Source organism: Neurospora tetraspora (genome assembly GCF_033439725.1).
Source record: "Neurospora tetraspora strain CBS 560.94 chromosome Unknown B0H65scaffold_3, whole genome shotgun sequence".
Classification (NCBI taxonomy): domain Eukaryota; kingdom Fungi; phylum Ascomycota; class Sordariomycetes; order Sordariales; family Sordariaceae; genus Neurospora; species Neurospora tetraspora.
The window spans coordinates 3478980-3495641 of record NW_026944385.1 but is presented as its reverse complement, the minus strand read 5'-3'; the positions used below and the strand labels follow the sequence as shown (position 1 = coordinate 3495641).

Genomic DNA, 16662 nt, shown 5'->3' with positions numbered 1-16662 from the left:
AAGGGTGCTCCTCTCAACGACGTCGACCTCTCACTCTCCAGCACCGCAGAATACCTGCTGGGTTTCACCTGTCAACGCCTGCCAAACAGCTGCCGCCACCGTTTTGGGGTCTTTTACTACTGTGGGGTTGATGGGCAGCCCGCGGTATCAATGACCCCGCCAATGCTCTCAGTCCGGGAAGGAGAAGGGTGCGAATCACATACCACGATTCACAAGTCGTGTTGAATGTGAGAAGTGGTGCTCGTTTTGCACAAATAACCAGCATTTGGACTCATCAACATATTCACTACATATCATTCCCATTATTGGCATCTCCATGGATATGCCCCATGTCACAGTTGCTGCTCCGTCCGAGGGCACTCGAGAATCCCGAAAAGACAGCAGCAGTCGAAGAGCTGCCGCATGTCTGGTCTGTCGTCGATCCAAGATCCGGTGCGAAAAGGGGAAAGGCCAACATAACGATGATGACCGATGCCAACGCTGTCTTCAGTTAGGGGTACAATGCATACGCCCCGAGTTCCACGTGGGCAGGAGGAAGGGTGTTAAAAAGCAAGTTCTGCTGGCTCCTCATGACGGAGCCCTGTTACTGACCACCTCCTCAGTAAGCGCACTGGGCTGGAAAAGGCACTGCATCAGGTCGAGCAGGCTGTTAAACGATCAGGAGCCAGTCTGCACGGTATTGAGGCCACCAAATTCGTCTCCGAACTGAAGGTAATCTTAGGCGCCGGCTCACTTACACCTCTCGCCGATGGTGACCCTAAACAACCCAGAACTGGTCATACAAGGACGTCCTCAGCCACATCACGAAGGCCCAGTGACGTTCTCATGGCGGATGTATCCGATGATTCCGGCGATAGCTCCCTCTCAGATCATGACGACATGAGCATTCCGCAAGACTCTACGCCATCTCAGAGCCATGTGGCAGACGAGAGCCTTGCCGTCGATGATGCGGAAAATCCCCTTCAGCTTCTCGCCCGAGCTTCTGACATGCATGTTTCTCCGAAGCCTGTTGGTGAGCTTTCCACTGCCGAGATTATCCACAGCCACCAACGCCCACGCCAGAATAAGCAATCCGAAAAGCTGTCCGAAGTCGAAAAGTTCTTCAAGTTCACTCAGTTCTCCCTTGACTGCAGCCCTGATCTGGATCCCATCGACCTTGGCTTACTTACGTCGGAGGAGGCAGAGTCCCTCTTTGACTTCTTTCATAAGAGTCTTGCCCACACCAGATGGGGTCTGGATCCAATATTGTACACGGCCTCCTTTACGCGCTCGCGTTCGGCCTTTCTCTTCACTTCCATATGTGCCGCCGCCGCCCTCTTTATGCCAACACAGGGTGCCCTGTCGCGGAGGTTGTCCAATCACTGTAAAACCTTGGTCAACAGGATCATGGTTGACCGATACCGGTCCGTCGAAATTGTCCTTGCTTTTATGGTCAACGTCCCCTGGATGTTTCCTGGCAAACATAGCACCGACGACGAGACGTGCTGGTATGTTTCCATGGCCACCACCATGGCACTGGACCTATCCCTACACAAGATCGTGGTTGCTATGGATGCCATACGAGACGGTAGCTACAACGGGGGTATCGCACGGGCAGACTGCATTGACCCCAAAGTTGCATTATCTCTCGATGGTTTTGGTGACGTTGATTCCGAATCAGAACTAGGGAGACGGCTGCTGCGGCGAAGGGAGAGATGTTGGATTGCGTTGTTTGTCCTAGAGCGAGGAATGTGCTTAGCGCGAGGCAGAAGCTATACCGTGCCTCTCACGCCCCTTCTTCGACGCTGCGATGAATGGCACATGTCAGATATTGCGGACACCATGGACGGGCACTTGGTGTCCATGGCTGTCTTGCGGAGAGACTTGGTGAGTTCCCATGCTGGTTCCTGTAATTCAAGCGCTGACATGATCAGGACGATTTGTTCAACTCCATTCGGGCAGTTTGTGACGGATCTCGTGAAACACTGGCAGACGGTGGCCTCATTGCCCAATCGTTCGTCTTCCCTCTTCTTCCTTTCTGACTGTAAGATGCCTTTCTAACAAGCGCTCCAGAATACAAATGTCGGTCGACAAGTTCTTTGAGCAATGGCATGCCAAATGGACCATACCCATCGGCACCGGACCTCGTAAGTGCATTTCCAGCTCACCTCCATTTCACATCCTACTAACACTAGTGAAAGAACATCGTCTCCCACCCTACGTCCAAATCCTCGTCACCCACACCCGCCTCTCCATCTACAGTAGCGTAATCAACCACCCCACCGCGCCCACCGAAGTCCGCCACTTCTTCCACGCCGCCGGTCTCTCCTCCGCCCTGAACGTCATGCGCTCCGCCATCCAAGGCGAAGAGCAGCTCTCGAGCATGCCCAACAACACCGCCATCATGATCTCCTTCGCCGCCTGCTTCGCCCTCCGCCTCAGCGGCCAGCTCTCCGGCGGGACCTCCAGTCTGGCGCCCAGCGTCCGGACGCTGATCGAGGAGACGGCGGGCGTGCTGGGACGGATCGGCACCGCTACGGACCATCGTAATGGCATGTCGACGCTGTATGGGAAGTACTTGAAGTACATCGTGAAGAAAGCGGCGGCGGCGGCGGCGACGTCGTATGAGAACATGGCTTCAACAGTGCGGCCGAGGAACGGGACAGCAATGTCATCTGACCGAGGCCCGCCCGTGGCCTTCTCCCGACATGGTCCGTCCGCGTCGTCATCAGCAATGGCATCATATCAGCGCAGCAGCCAGAGCCAGCAAGGAAGTAGTGGCATTGGTAGTGGTTACGGCGGCATCCCGACGGATACTACTCTAACCACAACAGCAACAGCCGCCGGTACGTCGTCGGTTTTCGAGCCATCATCATCAACCCCCTCCTCCTCCCTATGGGCAGCAACCGAACCAATCCTGCTGCAATTCTCGTCCATGTCCGACGACCAAATCCGGGAGGCACTGAATAACGAGTTTCATGTTGATCCGGCTACGGCGGCTTCCAACTCGAACTCGAACAACAACAGCATGTACCACCACCACCAACACCATGTTGGTGGCTCAGGCCTGTCGTTGCTGTGGGATGATGCTGCGGTTTTGCCGGATTGGTTGAATTCGGCGAATCTGCCTGAGTTTGGGGTGTGAATTAGGTTGGGTTAGGTGACTGGGTGAGTAATGGTTGATTGAATGACTGAACTGGACGGGAGGTATGTGAGGTGAGACAGAGGGAGGAGGAGGAGGAGGAGGAGGAGGAGGAGGAGGGTAGGTGTTCATAAGGTACCTGGCGATGTGCAGGAGGGAAGGAACATCCCGAGCGAATATTGAATAAATCATTTGATCAGCGGCTGGTACTGAGTAGGAGCTTGATCGGTTGAAGTGACCATTTGTTAAATAACCTTCAAGGTCCCTGAGTGAGTTTTTGTGATGTCGCATTATCCTCAATTCCGTGAGTGGTTACCTACTGCGAAATTCGGAATTTAAAAACAAGAGAGGACCAATCAAGCCGAATAAGATGGATGTACAGGAAGATTTCAGGGATGTAACCGCGATCAACATCATCCTATGCCAACATGATCATGAAGGCACCCTCCAAAGCAAAAAAAGGTACGCAGCACCGAGGATGACTCTACCCGGAATTGAACCTGGGACCTTGCACTTCAGGTTGTCACTGCCACCCGGCCAAGGGTTGGCGCCTGAAGTTTGCAGTGTGCTTCCGTTACACCACTCGGCCATTGAGCCGCCAGTGCTGCGTTTGGTTGGTGTTGGAAGGTATGTCTCGAGAAGTAACTGATATACCGGACGGAAGTTCAAGACCATTCTTTTTTGGTCGAAACAACATCGACTTGGTATCTCACAGCTTACTCTCCCTCCTCCTCATCGGCGTCGCAAACCCTCCCCCGACGCCATCCTGCGCCATCGCCTCACTAATCGCATCCACGCTCTTCAAAATCCACTCGCACCCCTCATCACTCGCCAGTCTCTCGATCCCCTCCGCCTCCTCACTTTTTTCCCCCTTCTCCCCCTTACCAGAAGCAGCGGCACCAGAAGAAGCAGTAGGAAACTCCTTAACATGCTCCCCCTGCTCCACCGCCTTCCTCAGTCCAAACACATGCGACAAAACCTGCGGCCCCACGCCCGTCTGCGCCCTCAAACACGCAATCGCCACGACACTCGTTAGACTCCTCCCCACGCTTCCCCCCAACCCCTTTCTCCCCTCAGCGCAGTCAAAAGGGGGATCACTCAACAGCGGCCCGTAATGGCTTCCGAGGATATGCACCGGCAAATCCGGATGCGCCTCGGCCAGCTTGGCCTCCAGTTTTTGATCCAAAGGCGTGTAGACGGATTCCCAGAGGACGCGGCCGCGGGCGTGGACCGAGGCGATGTTTTGCGGCGTGGTTTGGCGGGAGGGGGTGGTGGATAAAAGGGGGGAAAGCTGGGGGTGGGCGGAGGAGAGGTGGGAGCGGAAGGCGTTGAGGGAGTTGATGGTGCGTGGGATGCCGTTGAAGGAGATGCATTTGAGACCGATTTCGCGGATGAATTCGGCAGATTCGAGGAGGGCTGTTTGGGACTGGTTTGGGGAGGAGGAAGACCCCCAACGGGAGGAGGCAAGTGTGAGGAGGGGTTCCAAGGAGGAGGGGGAGTTGAGGGTGAATGTTGCTGCGGCCTGTTTTTTGGATCTTACTTAGTATATCATATTCATGCCGGGTAAGAGATAGATAGGGAAGGACAAAAAAAAACATACGGAAAGCGCAAGCCATGGCTTCTCGCCGTATTTCCTCTCGCGAGCCTCGTCTGCGATCTTGGTGTAGACGGCCTCAATGTTGCGCGGCGCCGGGGTCTGGCCGGGGCGCGCAAAGGGCGCGTTGATGAGGCCCTTGAGAGAGGGAGAGAGCTTGGACATCTTCCTTCTTGCTGCGAATGTCACTAGTACTCGGGCGGGCGGTTTAGTCTTGTATATCTTCTCTAAGCTGAAGGTCCCGTCGCGGAGGACTGACGTTGACGTGGTAAGTGGAAGTTTTAAGGTAGGTAGGTACAAGGTAGGTTTTCCAACTTTTGTTATGTGAAAGAAAGTTCAATTCAGGAACTAAGGCAGGTGACGGAGGTGATGCAGAGAGGCTGCTTGGCGCTTCCCCCGCGTTTATATCGTTCGTTTCAGTGATGTTGAGACGGGGATAGTTGCCCCGGAAATCGGAAATGCAGGTGATGACCGAGGCAGTGGAGTTTAAACCCCTGTTTCGGCACCTAGAAAATGTGCCGAAGCTGTGCGTGTTATCCACAATGCCCCTGGAAGACACCAACCTGATCCCTGCATATAACCACACTACAGTACCACAAAGCTCCCCTTCTAAAACTGGATGACCTCTTGCGATAGAGTTGTCTTTTTGGGAGAATGATAACACTCGGTTATAGTATCGTTTGACGTTGACTAGCAGTCAAGTTCCTTCAGGCCTGCATAATCTCAAATACCATCATTACCAGGATTCGACATCGACCTAGTTGATTAATCTGACAGCTCGTCCGATTCCAAGCTCCTCTCGTCTGTCGACATAGTCGGGTAGCAAGAATCACAACATGACGTGAAGAGATGGTTGTTGTTGTTATCGTTGTATTTAACATCTACTTCCGCCTCCCGAAGGGCATGAGACGTGCGGCAAAAATGTGGGATTGCCAGGAATCGAACCTGGGTCCTCTCGGATCGCTGTGAGAAACCACAACGAGAAGTACTGACCACTATACTACAATCCCCGTGATAGAGATGATATTTTTGGCTAGATCAACTTGATGCCTAAATCTATGCATAGACTGTTTCGAGTGCACTATTCCATCGTCTTCAGGTTATCCGCCACCGAAAAGACCGCATCCGTCTTGCTCTTCACTTCCTCAACATCCACCCCGGGCGCAATTTCCGTCAAGGTGAGCATCCCCTTCTTGCGATCAACCTCGAAGACGCACAGATCGGTGATGATGGTGCTGACAACCCTCGCGCCCGTCAGCGGCAAACTACAGCTCTGCACCACCTTGGACGACCCGTCCTTGGCAACATGCTCGGTAGCCACCACGATCTTGGTGTTGTCCGGGTTAGACACCAGGTCCATGGCACCGCCCATTCCCTTGAACATCTTTCCGGGGATCATGTAGTTTGCAAGGTCGCCAGCCGCGCTGACCTGCAGGGCTCCGAGGATGGAGACGTCGACGTGGCCGCCGCGGATCATGGAGAAGGATTCGGAGCTGTCGAAGGTGGCGGCGCCGGGGACGAGGGTGACGCTTTCTTTGCCGGCGTTGACGATATCGCTGAGAATGTCGGTCAGTACACTATAAAACAATCTGGTAAGGGTGAGGATGGGTATTCACGGATCAACTTGGTCGGGCAAGGGGTACGGACCCATTCCCAGAATACCATTCTCAGACTGGATCCAAACCTGGTGTCCAGGAGGCAAGAACTCCGGAGCCAATGTTGGGATACCGACACCAAGGTTGACATAGGATCCATGCTTCAGCTCCTTCGCCGCACGTCTAGCAATCCTGTTCCTCCGTTCCAGCGCATCCGAGCCCCCCGACTTGGCCGCCTTTGCCTGCTTTCCATCACCACTTTCTGGCGACCGGGTCTTGAGAACCTCAACCTGGGATGGTTTCGTGGCCGGCACGATGCGGTCGATGAAAATGCCAGCAAGGTCCACGTCGTTGGGGTCGATCTCGCCAACCTCTACAATGTTCTCCGCCTCGACGATGGCCACCTTTGCGGCCTTGGCCATCAAGGGCGCAAAGCCCTTGGCTGTGTAACGGAAGACGCAGTTTCCGGCTTTGTCAACCTTCCATGCGCGCAGGATAGCTACGTCGCCCGGTAGAGCGGTTTCCATTAGGAACGGTCGACCGTTGAAGATCCTTGTTTCCCTGGGCTTGCCGTATTCGACCACGTTTCCGTCGGCATCGTGGCGAACGGGAATCTCGCCTTGTTGGATAAAGGTATCTGGAATAATGTAAGCGATAAGGCGCCAGAAATATTGCTGTGTGTGAAAAAAAACGTACGCCCGCCAGTAGGCGTAAAAAAGGCCGGAATGCCACTGCCAGCAGCTCGTATCCTCTCGGCTATTGTCCCCTGGGGGCATAGCTCGACAGCGATTTTGCCAGTGAGGTACTTCTTTTCGAGAATCTTGTTAGATCCTAGATGGGACATGATCATCCGATCGATCTGGCCAGACTCGATAAGGAGAGCCAGGCCCCCGCGGCCTTCGGCGCCCGCATTGTTGGATACCGCCGTTAGGGAGTGGAGAGATTCTGGGCCTCTTTGTCGAATTGCCTCGATGAGGGTTTCTGCCTAACTTAGTATCCCAAGTCATAAAGCTGAAGTGCACTGACACATGGTCGCCTGCTCACCTGCCACACCACACAATCCAAAGCCAGAACTCAAAATAACAGATCCGCTCTTGATATCCGCCACAGCATCGTCGGCGCTGGCATATAGCTTGGATTCGCCCCGGGTGACTACTGGGAGGGATTGGGAGCGCCAATGCTTCGAGTACGAGAGAGTCCGGACGCCGTTTCCTGTTTTGATCCTAACTCCCAGTGAAAGTTTTAACGAAGGTCTGGTGGCGGTAGAAGTTGATACAGCCCATTGGCGAGCAACTAGAAGTGCTGGCGCCGTTTGCCGCAATGCCCGCGGAAGGCCAGCCATTGTCGCCGTTTGTTAAAATATTGTGTTTGGAGGTGTTTCAGCAATTCCAGATAATGCCCAAGTATATCAACAATCAAGGCCTGACGCGGCTGGCGATTCCTCCCGATATCTGAAAGAGTGGCCATCGTTGTTTGCGATTCCGCTCGGCAATTGATTTGGACTCCGAGAGAGGGGATCCTCCAATGGCGGTTATCGACAACGGAGTCAGTACGGTACAGTAATGTCCCTTGCAGTTGCAAGCACCCCCTACTGCAAAAACCCTACTTATTGCTAAAGAAGTTGGCTGCTAGATTTACAGGCCCATACTGGGACTGCTAACTGCTAATTGCAACAGTGACGGCCGGATTCTTGCATCAACAAGGGTCAAGTTTTGGTGAGAGTGAACACTTATACCCCTGTACCGGGGCTCAGCGACCCACTTTTCCGGTCCGTCGGCGGCCTTTCAGTGGCCTGAACGCCTGCTTCTGGTCTATGCACTGGATCCTTCTTTTGCAAACACCCTACTTATTGCAAGAAAAATCGCTGCAGGAATTGAGTTGCAATAACAGGGGACATTACTGTAACACGGCGCCAAGACGAGACGTCATGAAGCGGGGCCGAGGTTCTGATGTTCAGATGTTGTCGATTCGGAATCCATTGGCGAATTGAGGGAGTCAATTGAAGGTTGAGTGTTTTCTGTTGATGTTTAGTTAGCGAAGAAGACAGTTGAAGCGCAAGACAAAATGTAAATAAAAGATGCTTTGGGGAGTTGGGTCCGAAGAACACCTGTACTTGTAATTAGGTGGGGTAAGTACAAAAACTATATACGTCCGTGCAGAGGATATTAACCTCAAGGTGTGAATGCCTTCGCTTTAGCGACCACAACCTAACCGCGAGACTTTGTAGAGTAAAATGAGCCTCTCTAAGCTCTCTATCTGGCTTCTACTACGTTGTTTCTAAATGGCAAAAATTTATCAATTGGACTTTGAGCTCCATATAGCCCTTCCTCACAAAGTGATCCCTATCTTATCTTGCCTTGCAGTGACGTCATGACCAATGCTCCCGTCCGTTTGTCGTCGTCGACTATCGCCAACTCGGTCCTCAACAACACTGACTGCTGGAAACAATTTTCCCATGTACAATATCATTCATCATTCCCAAGAACACCAAAATGCCCAGAATCTCAGAAACCGTCAAAGCCGACCACGCGCTCATTACCGAGTTGTACCACGCCATTCGCAGCGCCGAACCAGAGGATCGTCACCAGTTGAGGAACCAGTTCATCTGGACGCTGGATCGCTATCTGCGCGTTGAAGACCTCGTCGTAACACCGGCAATCGAGAAGCACCTTACAAAGCACGGCCACCAGCGACGTCAGAGGTTGTCCGATGATTTCGAGAGTGTAAGTCCTGGACCCCCTTCGACAACCTCTTCCTCCAAGTACCTAGCTGGAGATACTAACCACCATCTCTGCCGATACAGATAAACACCAAACTCCGACACATGCTACAGTACGATCCTGCCGAAGAAAGTTTCAACGCGGCGCTACAAGCCATCTGGGTGGACCTAGAACCGCATGTCCGAGAGGAAGAGCGCAGTGATCTCCATCGGCTGGAGGAGAACTTGTCAGAGACCGAGTCGACCGAGCTCAGTAACAAGTACAACAGGATCAAGGATATGTTGCAGAAGCCATATGGCAAGGATGGAGCACCGGACTCCAAGACTTTGACAGCCATTCTGGAGATGTCCAGAGAGGACCTGATTGTTAAGCTTGGGTTGAGAGAGTGATTATGAGTGTGAGTTTCGGAGGGACTATAAGGGGCTCGATCATGTGATTCTCTCTTTGGCCTTGTTCATTCCTTCCAGTCTCCAAACTCGCCATGGCAGATACACCAGGAGGGTTTGCCGTGGGCTTCTACTGCCCGTTTGAGAAAATCTCAAGGAGAACTGGAAGCTTCGATGACGCCCTGCCTCTGCTTCCTTGCGTCAGTGTTCCATACATCAAGAAAATATCCCAACAAACAGTATCACAAAATCCATCAAGTCAACGACAGTTCGGTCAACCATTCTTACTTGGCATTACCAACCGCGCGTATGCAGCCAATTCGTCAGCAAACCATCCAATCCCTCTCCCGACAATGTGGTCGGTAGTACAATATCGACGCATTGCAAAACAAGTAGAGGCCGAAGTCGCATCAGGCCGTCTACCAGGCCTGTACCTGAATTCCGGAGCAGATGACGTCGAAGAGCCCGGAGATTAGGAAGACACGAACACTGAAGACACTCAATCACGCAACAACAAAGAAGAACCCATCATCGTATCGACAATCGGCGACAATGATCCCATCGATCCCAAGAACTGGCCGCTAGCAGACCGATGCAAGAACCTCGCCATCTTGTTCTTCCTCATCTTCGGCCAGGGGTACTCAGCCGGCGCCGAATCTATGGCCAACGCCGACGCTGCCAAAGAATACGGCGTGGACCCGGCCCTCGAAACGCTCTCTACGGCCATGTACTTGTTCGGTATGGGTTCCGGTGCTCTCTTTGCAGGACCCCTATCCGAAACGTTTGGACGAAACCCCGTCTACTTGACCTCTACTTTCTGCTACCTCTTTTTCGTCCTCGGCTCCGCCTCGAGGCCGACATTTGGTGGACATGTTGCATGTCGGTACCTAGTCGGGTTGTTTGCGAGCGGTACCCTGGGCAGCAACGGATCGAGTGTACAGGATCAGTTCAGTTTTGTTGGGAGGACATTTGCTTTCCCTGTCATCGCTTGGGCAAATGTTGCAGGTAAGCCTCCCTGATCCATTACCCAACTCTGATCTGACATAATGTAGCTCCGGTCATCGCACCAATTGCCGGCGGCTGGATCACTGCCAACCCAAAACTCGGCTGGCACTGGACAGAATGGGTAACACTCATCATCTCCGGCACCGCCTTCTTGATCTCTTTCCTATTCCTGCCCGAAACATACCTACCAAAACTACTCGACTGGAAAGCCTCACACCTCCGCCGCCTCACCGACGACCAGCGCTACGTATCCGAGCATTCTCGAAAGCTCCGACAGAAATCTTTCGGTCAACGCTTAAGAACCCGCCTCTCGCTCCCGCTCAAGTTCATCCACGCCGAGCCCGTCATCACAGTCCTGGGAGTCTATCTCATTTTACTCTACACCCTCCTCTTCACCTTTATGTCGGGATTCGATCACATCTTCCGACAAGCTCACAACCTCTCCAAGGGCCAGACGGGCGCTTGTTTCGGCGCCATCGCCGCGGGCGCCACATCTTTCATGCTCGCCGTACCGGGTCTCTATCTCTGGGCCCGCCGCCGCAAAGCGCGTCTTACAACACAGGATGCGGATGATGATGCCACGCTTGAGCCCGAGTTCCGGTTGTATCCCGGATTCGTGGCCGGCCCGCTGCTTCCGGTTGCCTTGTTCTGGCTGGGCTGGACGGACGTGGAGAGGATACCGATGTGGTCTGTACTGGGGGCGTGCTTCCTTTTTGGTCTGGTCTTGATGGCGCTTTATACCAGCAGTTACGGATACATTGTTGATAGTTATGGGGTGCATGCCGCCAGCGCTCTTTCTGCTATCACGATGTTGAGGTACATAATTGCTGGTGGTATGGCTATGGGGACGAGACCGCTGTTTACGTTACCGGGGTTTGGGGTGAAGTGGACCATGACCGTCCTGGGAGGTGTTGCGGTTGTGCTTGCTCCTGCGCCGTTTGTGTTTTGGAAGATGGGGCCGAAGTTGAGGAAGAGGAGTTTGTATGCGATTAGTCCGCGTGAGAAGTAAGCGCGTCAAGCTAGGTTACCTCGAACGAACCTGGTATTTGGGCAACTCTGTATTCTTTTTTGATTAGTGCTATACAATATGGGATATTCAGTCGAGGAAGTGACAGTGTCGAAACCACGCAAGGAAACTAAATAAATCGACGTTGATTACCCCTCCCTCACCTTAAACAATCCGCCTCGCAGTCCCCTCCTCTCTCTCTCTTTACGGACATCATCACCAACGATTAACCGTCACACTCGGAACAACACAGCATTGTCACTTAGAAATTTGAAACATTTCCACTTCCAAAAATCACAAGTATAAAATGTATCATATCCGGTGGAGGTTTTAAAAGAAGAGTGGCCTTCTTAACCGTCGGAGCTACCAAATGACGTGATTGAGGAGAGACGATGCTATGCCCCGCATACTACCTTCACCGAACAAAAACACCACCTCATTCAGATGTTCTGAACAAAGAAAGCCTAAGCCATTCTCACTTCCTCACTTCTCATACATCTCTGCTCCTCCTGCTTCCTCGTTATACACACTTTCCACAGTCGCAACACGGCCGGTCCTGACAATCCAAGATGGCCTCAACCTCCGCTCCATCGCCCTCGGAGGCATCAGCACCAACAACAGACACCCATCATACCCAATCCCAAAACTCACCAGCACTCAACAACAACAACAAAGACTACGACCTCTCCACCCCCATCGACCCCAACAACAGCGTCGGCGGCCTCCGCCAAAACCTCACCTCCTACGGCGACGCCCACTTCTCGCTCTTCATGCGCAAGCTCTTCATCAAGGCCATGGGCTACAGCGAAGACGCGCTCTCGCGGCCCATCATTGGTATCGTCAACACTTACTCCAGCTTCAACCCTTGCCATGCCAACATGCCGCAGCTCATGGACGCCGTGAAGCGGGGGGTTCAGCTCAACGGCGGGCTGGCTATTGATTTTCCTACGATTAGTTTGCATGAGTCGTTCGCGAGTCCGACGAGCATGTACCTGCGGAATCTGATGAGTATGGATACCGAGGAGATGATTTTGGCGCAGCCGGTTGATGCTGTGGTTTTGATTGGAGGTATGTATGTATGAAAAACCAACCTAGGATGTTGGTTGGGACTTTGAGGAGCAAGCTTTGTTCCATGCCGTCATTTTTCTGTTGATACATACTTGGGTTAACATACATGTTCTGATGAAAGGATGTGACAAGACGACTCCAGCTCAGTTAATGGGTGGCATCTCAGCCAACAAACCCATCATCCACCTAGTAACAGGCCCCATGATGCCCGGTAGTTTCCAAGGGACTCGCGTCGGCGCGTGTACAGACTGCCGGAACAACTGGGCCAAATTCCGCGCCGGGACGCTCGACATGGAGGACATGGCCGCCCTAAACGAGGAGCTCGCGCCCACGTCCGGGACCTGCGGCGTAATGGGTACGGCCTCAACAATGGCCTGCCTCCTCGTCGCCCTCGGCCTGATGCCGCTTTCCTTACCCTCCGCCACCGCCCCCGCCGTCTCGTCCGCTCGTTTACGGGTTGCCGAGCACACCGGCGCCCTGGCCGTGCAGCTCTCGCAATCCCAACTGAAGCCTCAGGACCTCCTGACGTGCGAGTCTTTTCTTAATGCCATCACGGTCCTGCAAGCCATCGGCGGCTCCACCAACGCCATCGTCCACCTGATGGCCATCATCAACCGCCACCCTTCTCTTGCGGGAACTATTTCGTTGAAAACCATCGACGACATCGGCCGCAAAACCCCGCTCCTCGTCGACCTCAAGCCGTCGGGTAACAACTACATGACCGACTTCCACAACGCAGGCGGCATGCTCGCCCTGCTGCACCAACTACGTCCACTCCTACACCTCGACGCCCTGACCGTCACCGGCCGCACGTTGGGGGAGGAACTCGATTCCATCCCCTTTCGCCCCCTTCCTTCGGGTACCGAACTAGGCCAAATCATCCACCCCCTCTCCTCACCCCTCTACCCCTCCTCCAGCCTCATCGTCTTCGACCCCTCCATCTCCAACCTCTGTCCCCTAGGCGGCGCCGTCATCAAAGCCTCGGCCTCCAAATACCGGCGTCTGCTTCAACACCGCGGCCAAGCCGTGGTTTTCCACGGTCCAGCCGACCTAGCTCGCCGGATCGATTCCCCGGACCTCAACGTCACGCCCGACTCGGTCCTGATCCTCCAACACATCGGCCCCGTCGGCTTGCACAGCCCAGGCATGCCGGAGGCGGGCATGATTCCCATTCCGCGCAAGTTGGCCTTACAGGGGGTGGAGGACATGTTGAGGATCTCGGATGGAAGGATGTCGGGGACGGCGGGCGGGACAATCGTGTTGCATGTCAGTCCGGAGGCGGCGGATCCGGAGAGCGTGTTGGGGGTGGTGAGGGATGGGGACTGGGTTGTTTGTGATGTGGAGGGGAGACGGTTGAATGTGGCGTTGTCGGGGGAAGAGATTGAAAAACGGAAAAGGGAGAGGAGGGAGGGAATGAAGAAAGGTTTTTCTAAAGAGGAGGAGGAGAAAGGGAATTGGCAGAAGAGAGAGGGGATGAGGGGGTATAGAGGGTTGTATATGCGGGAGGTGAATCAGGCGGATGAAGGGGCGGATTTTGGGTTTTTGACGGCTGCTGGACCAAAAGGGAAAGGGAAGGGGGAAGTGAAAGGGGAAGGGGGAGGAGAAGGGGCAAAGTGAGGTTATTCAGAGGGTCAACCTTTGATGATGGAAAACGTACCTTGGGCTTCGGTCCTCCTGAGGGAGTGGCTGTGAACGGTCGGCCTTCTAGCAGTTATGCCTCAACCGAGTAGAGTCGGTACACCGGCGGTCACCTTTCTTTCACCTTAGCTCCTACCTTTTCTTTCACCTTAGCTCCTACCTTTTCTTTCAACGTCTTGTTGGCAGAACAAAGCTGTCCACGACCGCCAGCTGCAGGTTCCAATGGAAGCTGGCGAATGGCGAACCCTCGCGAGCCTCGGTCTGGTCTCGGGGAGGCAATATACCTGCGACCCAGATACTACCTGTAGGTAAGATGGCCATCAACCAGCCAACCAAACCAAACCAGCCAGCCGGGACGGGCCTTGCCTCTTCCACCTCAGTCAGGTACATCCGAAAGCACACATGGCCGATATATGTTACGTGATAGGGCAATCCCGGCCGGAGAACGAGACGTCGAACCTTGGAAGCTTGGAAGGAGTGCATAGAGTGTGCAGAATGAGGCTGACACTCACCACTTACGACCCAATACCTGACAGAGAGCCTTGGGAGCCAGGGAGAGAAAATATATGATGAAAAAGTTCTGCATGCAACATTTATAAAAGAGACCCAGTTTCGAAGGGGCAGGTCTCGGGTCAACGAATCGTCGTGCGCCGGCCCATCGGGTTGAGCACGTACTGCATCGTGCTAATGCAAGGGGCAGCATGATGAGCAGCAGGAGCGAGGCGAGATCTTCCGGAAATCTTGACCCCAACAACCCAATTGACACTGCCAATTGGACTGGACCCTTCCTGCGAGGATAGCATGATTTTCCCACATGGCAATTCAGGCACCGTCCGTCATTAAATTGACGAGGTTGGTGGCTGATAATCTGGCTGGGTGACTGAGGCTGCTGGCTCTGGGTTCGGTATTTCTGTGCCCGAACCTGATGGTAAAAGCCACAGTGAGCCCAAGGCTTATCACTTGGGAAAGGTGTGATGGTAGATATGCCGTGCAAATGAGTCCTTGTTCGGTGTCCCTAAAGCATCAGACGAACCAGTGGAGCCAACGAGAGTTCAGAGTCATGGTGTTGGTGTTGTTCATCCCTTTCTTTTCTCCTTCGAAGTCGCCTCGCCCCCCCTGCGTGGAAGTGTACCTTTATGCAGGTACCGCCGCTATTGTACACCATCAAGGTAACGGTACAGTACCTGAAAGGGGGGAATGATGATCGAGGAAGAGGGGAGCCTTGGTTCTTGGGAGAGCTTGGGAGCTTGGGAGCGAGAGAGAGGCCAGACCTGGACCAGACTTGACGACCAGGTACAGAAAGGCTTCCGGAAACATTCTGGTTCTGCCGAAGAACCTTTCGATTGACGATTGCGAGAGCGGCATCGTCGGAGCCCATCTCCGCATCGGGTAGGTTGGTTCCTGGTGGAGAAGTATGATGTACATATGTACAGAACACGAAAGGGGGATTCTGCACTGCATGCCGCTGTTGCTCCGAATGCACTCGGTGGAGTCCGAAAAGTTGGAAACTTCTTTGGCTTTTGCTCCCCGTCCCCCGCTGCCTGCCGACCGACAGACCCCTTGTGACGGCGACGGTTTGTCTGTACAATATGGAATCAACGTGTAGCAAAAGCAATGTTGTTTTGTAGAGCACATGGAGTTTTCCCTTGCGGTTGGTATTTAACGGAGGAATTGCCGAGTGCGGGCGTGAGCACCACCGCATAAGGCCGAGAGTAGGTGCGACGGCTGATGATTACCTAACCATTCGGCCAGCCAAACGTCAGGATAGGTTTGCCTGCCGCTCGCTACGGCAATTGGTTCGGAATCAGCGAGAGTGTCTGGCATGTCTTTGAACATCGATGAGCCGAGGCCAGGTCTTGAAGTGCCGAGTGAGAAAAGAAGATGGGCAAAAAACCCGAGAACTTGAGATCCAAACCATGAAGGTAAACGGAAGCTTTCCAAGCGTAGTCCTGGCCTTCATTCCGAATGAACTGTTAGTCCTTGCCTTCTACCTGTGTGAGAGGGAGCGGGAGGCAGGGACGAACGAGCAGTCTCACTGCTCCCTCTTTCCCATTGCTCCCTCTTTCCCATTGCTCTCCATCGCCTCTTCGTGTAAAGAGGTACCCTTCGACAGCAAGTCTGGGGAAGGTGCAAGACCAAAGAATGGTACGGTGGATAGAGGAAGTTTGTCTTGGAGGCATTATGAAGGGAATTCCGGCATTCAGACAGAGGATGGCTGATGGCGAAAAAAGCAATCACAAAAACCAAAGAACGTGTCCGTGATGCTGGGATTGCACATCTAGAGTTTTCGGAGCACGATTCGGTCGATAGGTACCGCAAAATTTCACTCATAACGGAGATGCTCTTTTGGGGAAGGCCACACCTTATGCGGGTGTTTTGAGCTTGCTCTTAGCTACATATGCAGCATCTTGCCAATTGAATTGGCTCATAATCCTGGTACGATCCACAAAGCATCTCCGTTATGAGTGAGATTTTGCGGTAGTCGATAATGATCGAAACGGTAACTGAGCTCACCATGTCGTGCATATC

At 53.5% G+C, this 16662-nt stretch overlaps 6 protein-coding genes, 1 non-coding gene and 1 pseudogene across 8 annotated transcripts; 3 read left to right on the top strand and 5 right to left on the bottom strand.

Annotated features, from left to right (window-relative positions):
• Positions 1-224: 224 nt before the first annotated feature.
• B0H65DRAFT_168999 (uncharacterized protein) lies at positions 225-3308 on the top strand. The gene is made up of 5 exons (XM_062821341.1): positions 225-549; positions 603-1866; positions 1914-1993; positions 2053-2126; positions 2181-3308. Exons 1-5 carry the CDS (start codon positions 317-319, stop codon positions 3122-3124), a joined length of 2595 nt encoding a protein of 864 aa, XP_062683288.1. The 5' UTR covers positions 225-316; the 3' UTR covers positions 3125-3308.
• A 292-nt stretch (positions 3309-3600) lies between these two features.
• Positions 3601-3718, bottom strand: B0H65DRAFT_t178 (annotated as a pseudogene). Its single transcript has one exon. The product of its transcript is annotated as a tRNA-OTHER (tRNA).
• Positions 3719-3830: 112 nt separating this feature from the next.
• Positions 3831-4880, bottom strand: B0H65DRAFT_423815 (uncharacterized protein; the record flags this gene model as incomplete). Its single annotated transcript, XM_062824482.1, has 2 exons — positions 3831-4643; positions 4722-4880. The coding sequence occupies 2 exons, from the start codon at positions 4878-4880 to the stop codon at positions 3831-3833; spliced, it is 972 nt and encodes a 323-aa protein (XP_062683287.1).
• Positions 4881-5631: 751 nt separating this feature from the next.
• B0H65DRAFT_462739 (uncharacterized protein) lies at positions 5632-7968 on the bottom strand. The gene is made up of 4 exons (XM_062826658.1): positions 7359-7968; positions 7007-7295; positions 6332-6947; positions 5632-6271 (listed from the first exon to the last, which is right to left on the bottom strand). Exons 1-4 carry the CDS (start codon positions 7650-7652, stop codon positions 5797-5799), a joined length of 1674 nt encoding a protein of 557 aa, XP_062683286.1. The 5' UTR covers positions 7653-7968; the 3' UTR covers positions 5632-5796.
• Positions 5640-5725, bottom strand: B0H65DRAFT_t177. The gene has a single exon. It is a non-coding gene; the product is annotated as a tRNA-His (tRNA).
• Positions 7969-8802: 834 nt separating the features above from the next.
• Positions 8803-11430, top strand: B0H65DRAFT_423479 (major facilitator superfamily domain-containing protein; the record flags this gene model as incomplete). Its single annotated transcript, XM_062824458.1, has 5 exons — positions 8803-9033; positions 9114-9415; positions 9657-9684; positions 9893-10154; positions 10469-11430. 5 exons carry the CDS (start codon positions 8803-8805, stop codon positions 11428-11430), a joined length of 1785 nt encoding a protein of 594 aa, XP_062683285.1.
• Positions 11431-11658: 228 nt separating this feature from the next.
• B0H65DRAFT_462734 (dihydroxy-acid/6-phosphogluconate dehydratase) lies at positions 11659-14271 on the top strand. Its single transcript, XM_062826657.1, has 2 exons — positions 11659-12495; positions 12617-14271. Exons 1-2 carry the CDS (start codon positions 11997-11999, stop codon positions 14110-14112), a joined length of 1995 nt encoding a protein of 664 aa, XP_062683284.1. The 5' UTR covers positions 11659-11996; the 3' UTR covers positions 14113-14271.
• A 30-nt stretch (positions 14272-14301) lies between these two features.
• On the bottom strand, positions 14302-15957 carry B0H65DRAFT_441747 (uncharacterized protein; the record flags this gene model as incomplete). The annotated part of the gene is made up of 4 exons (XM_062825544.1): positions 14302-14600; positions 14653-14713; positions 15266-15534; positions 15870-15957. 4 exons carry the CDS (start codon positions 15955-15957, stop codon positions 14302-14304), a joined length of 717 nt encoding a protein of 238 aa, XP_062683283.1.
• Positions 15958-16662: the final 705 nt, after the last annotated feature.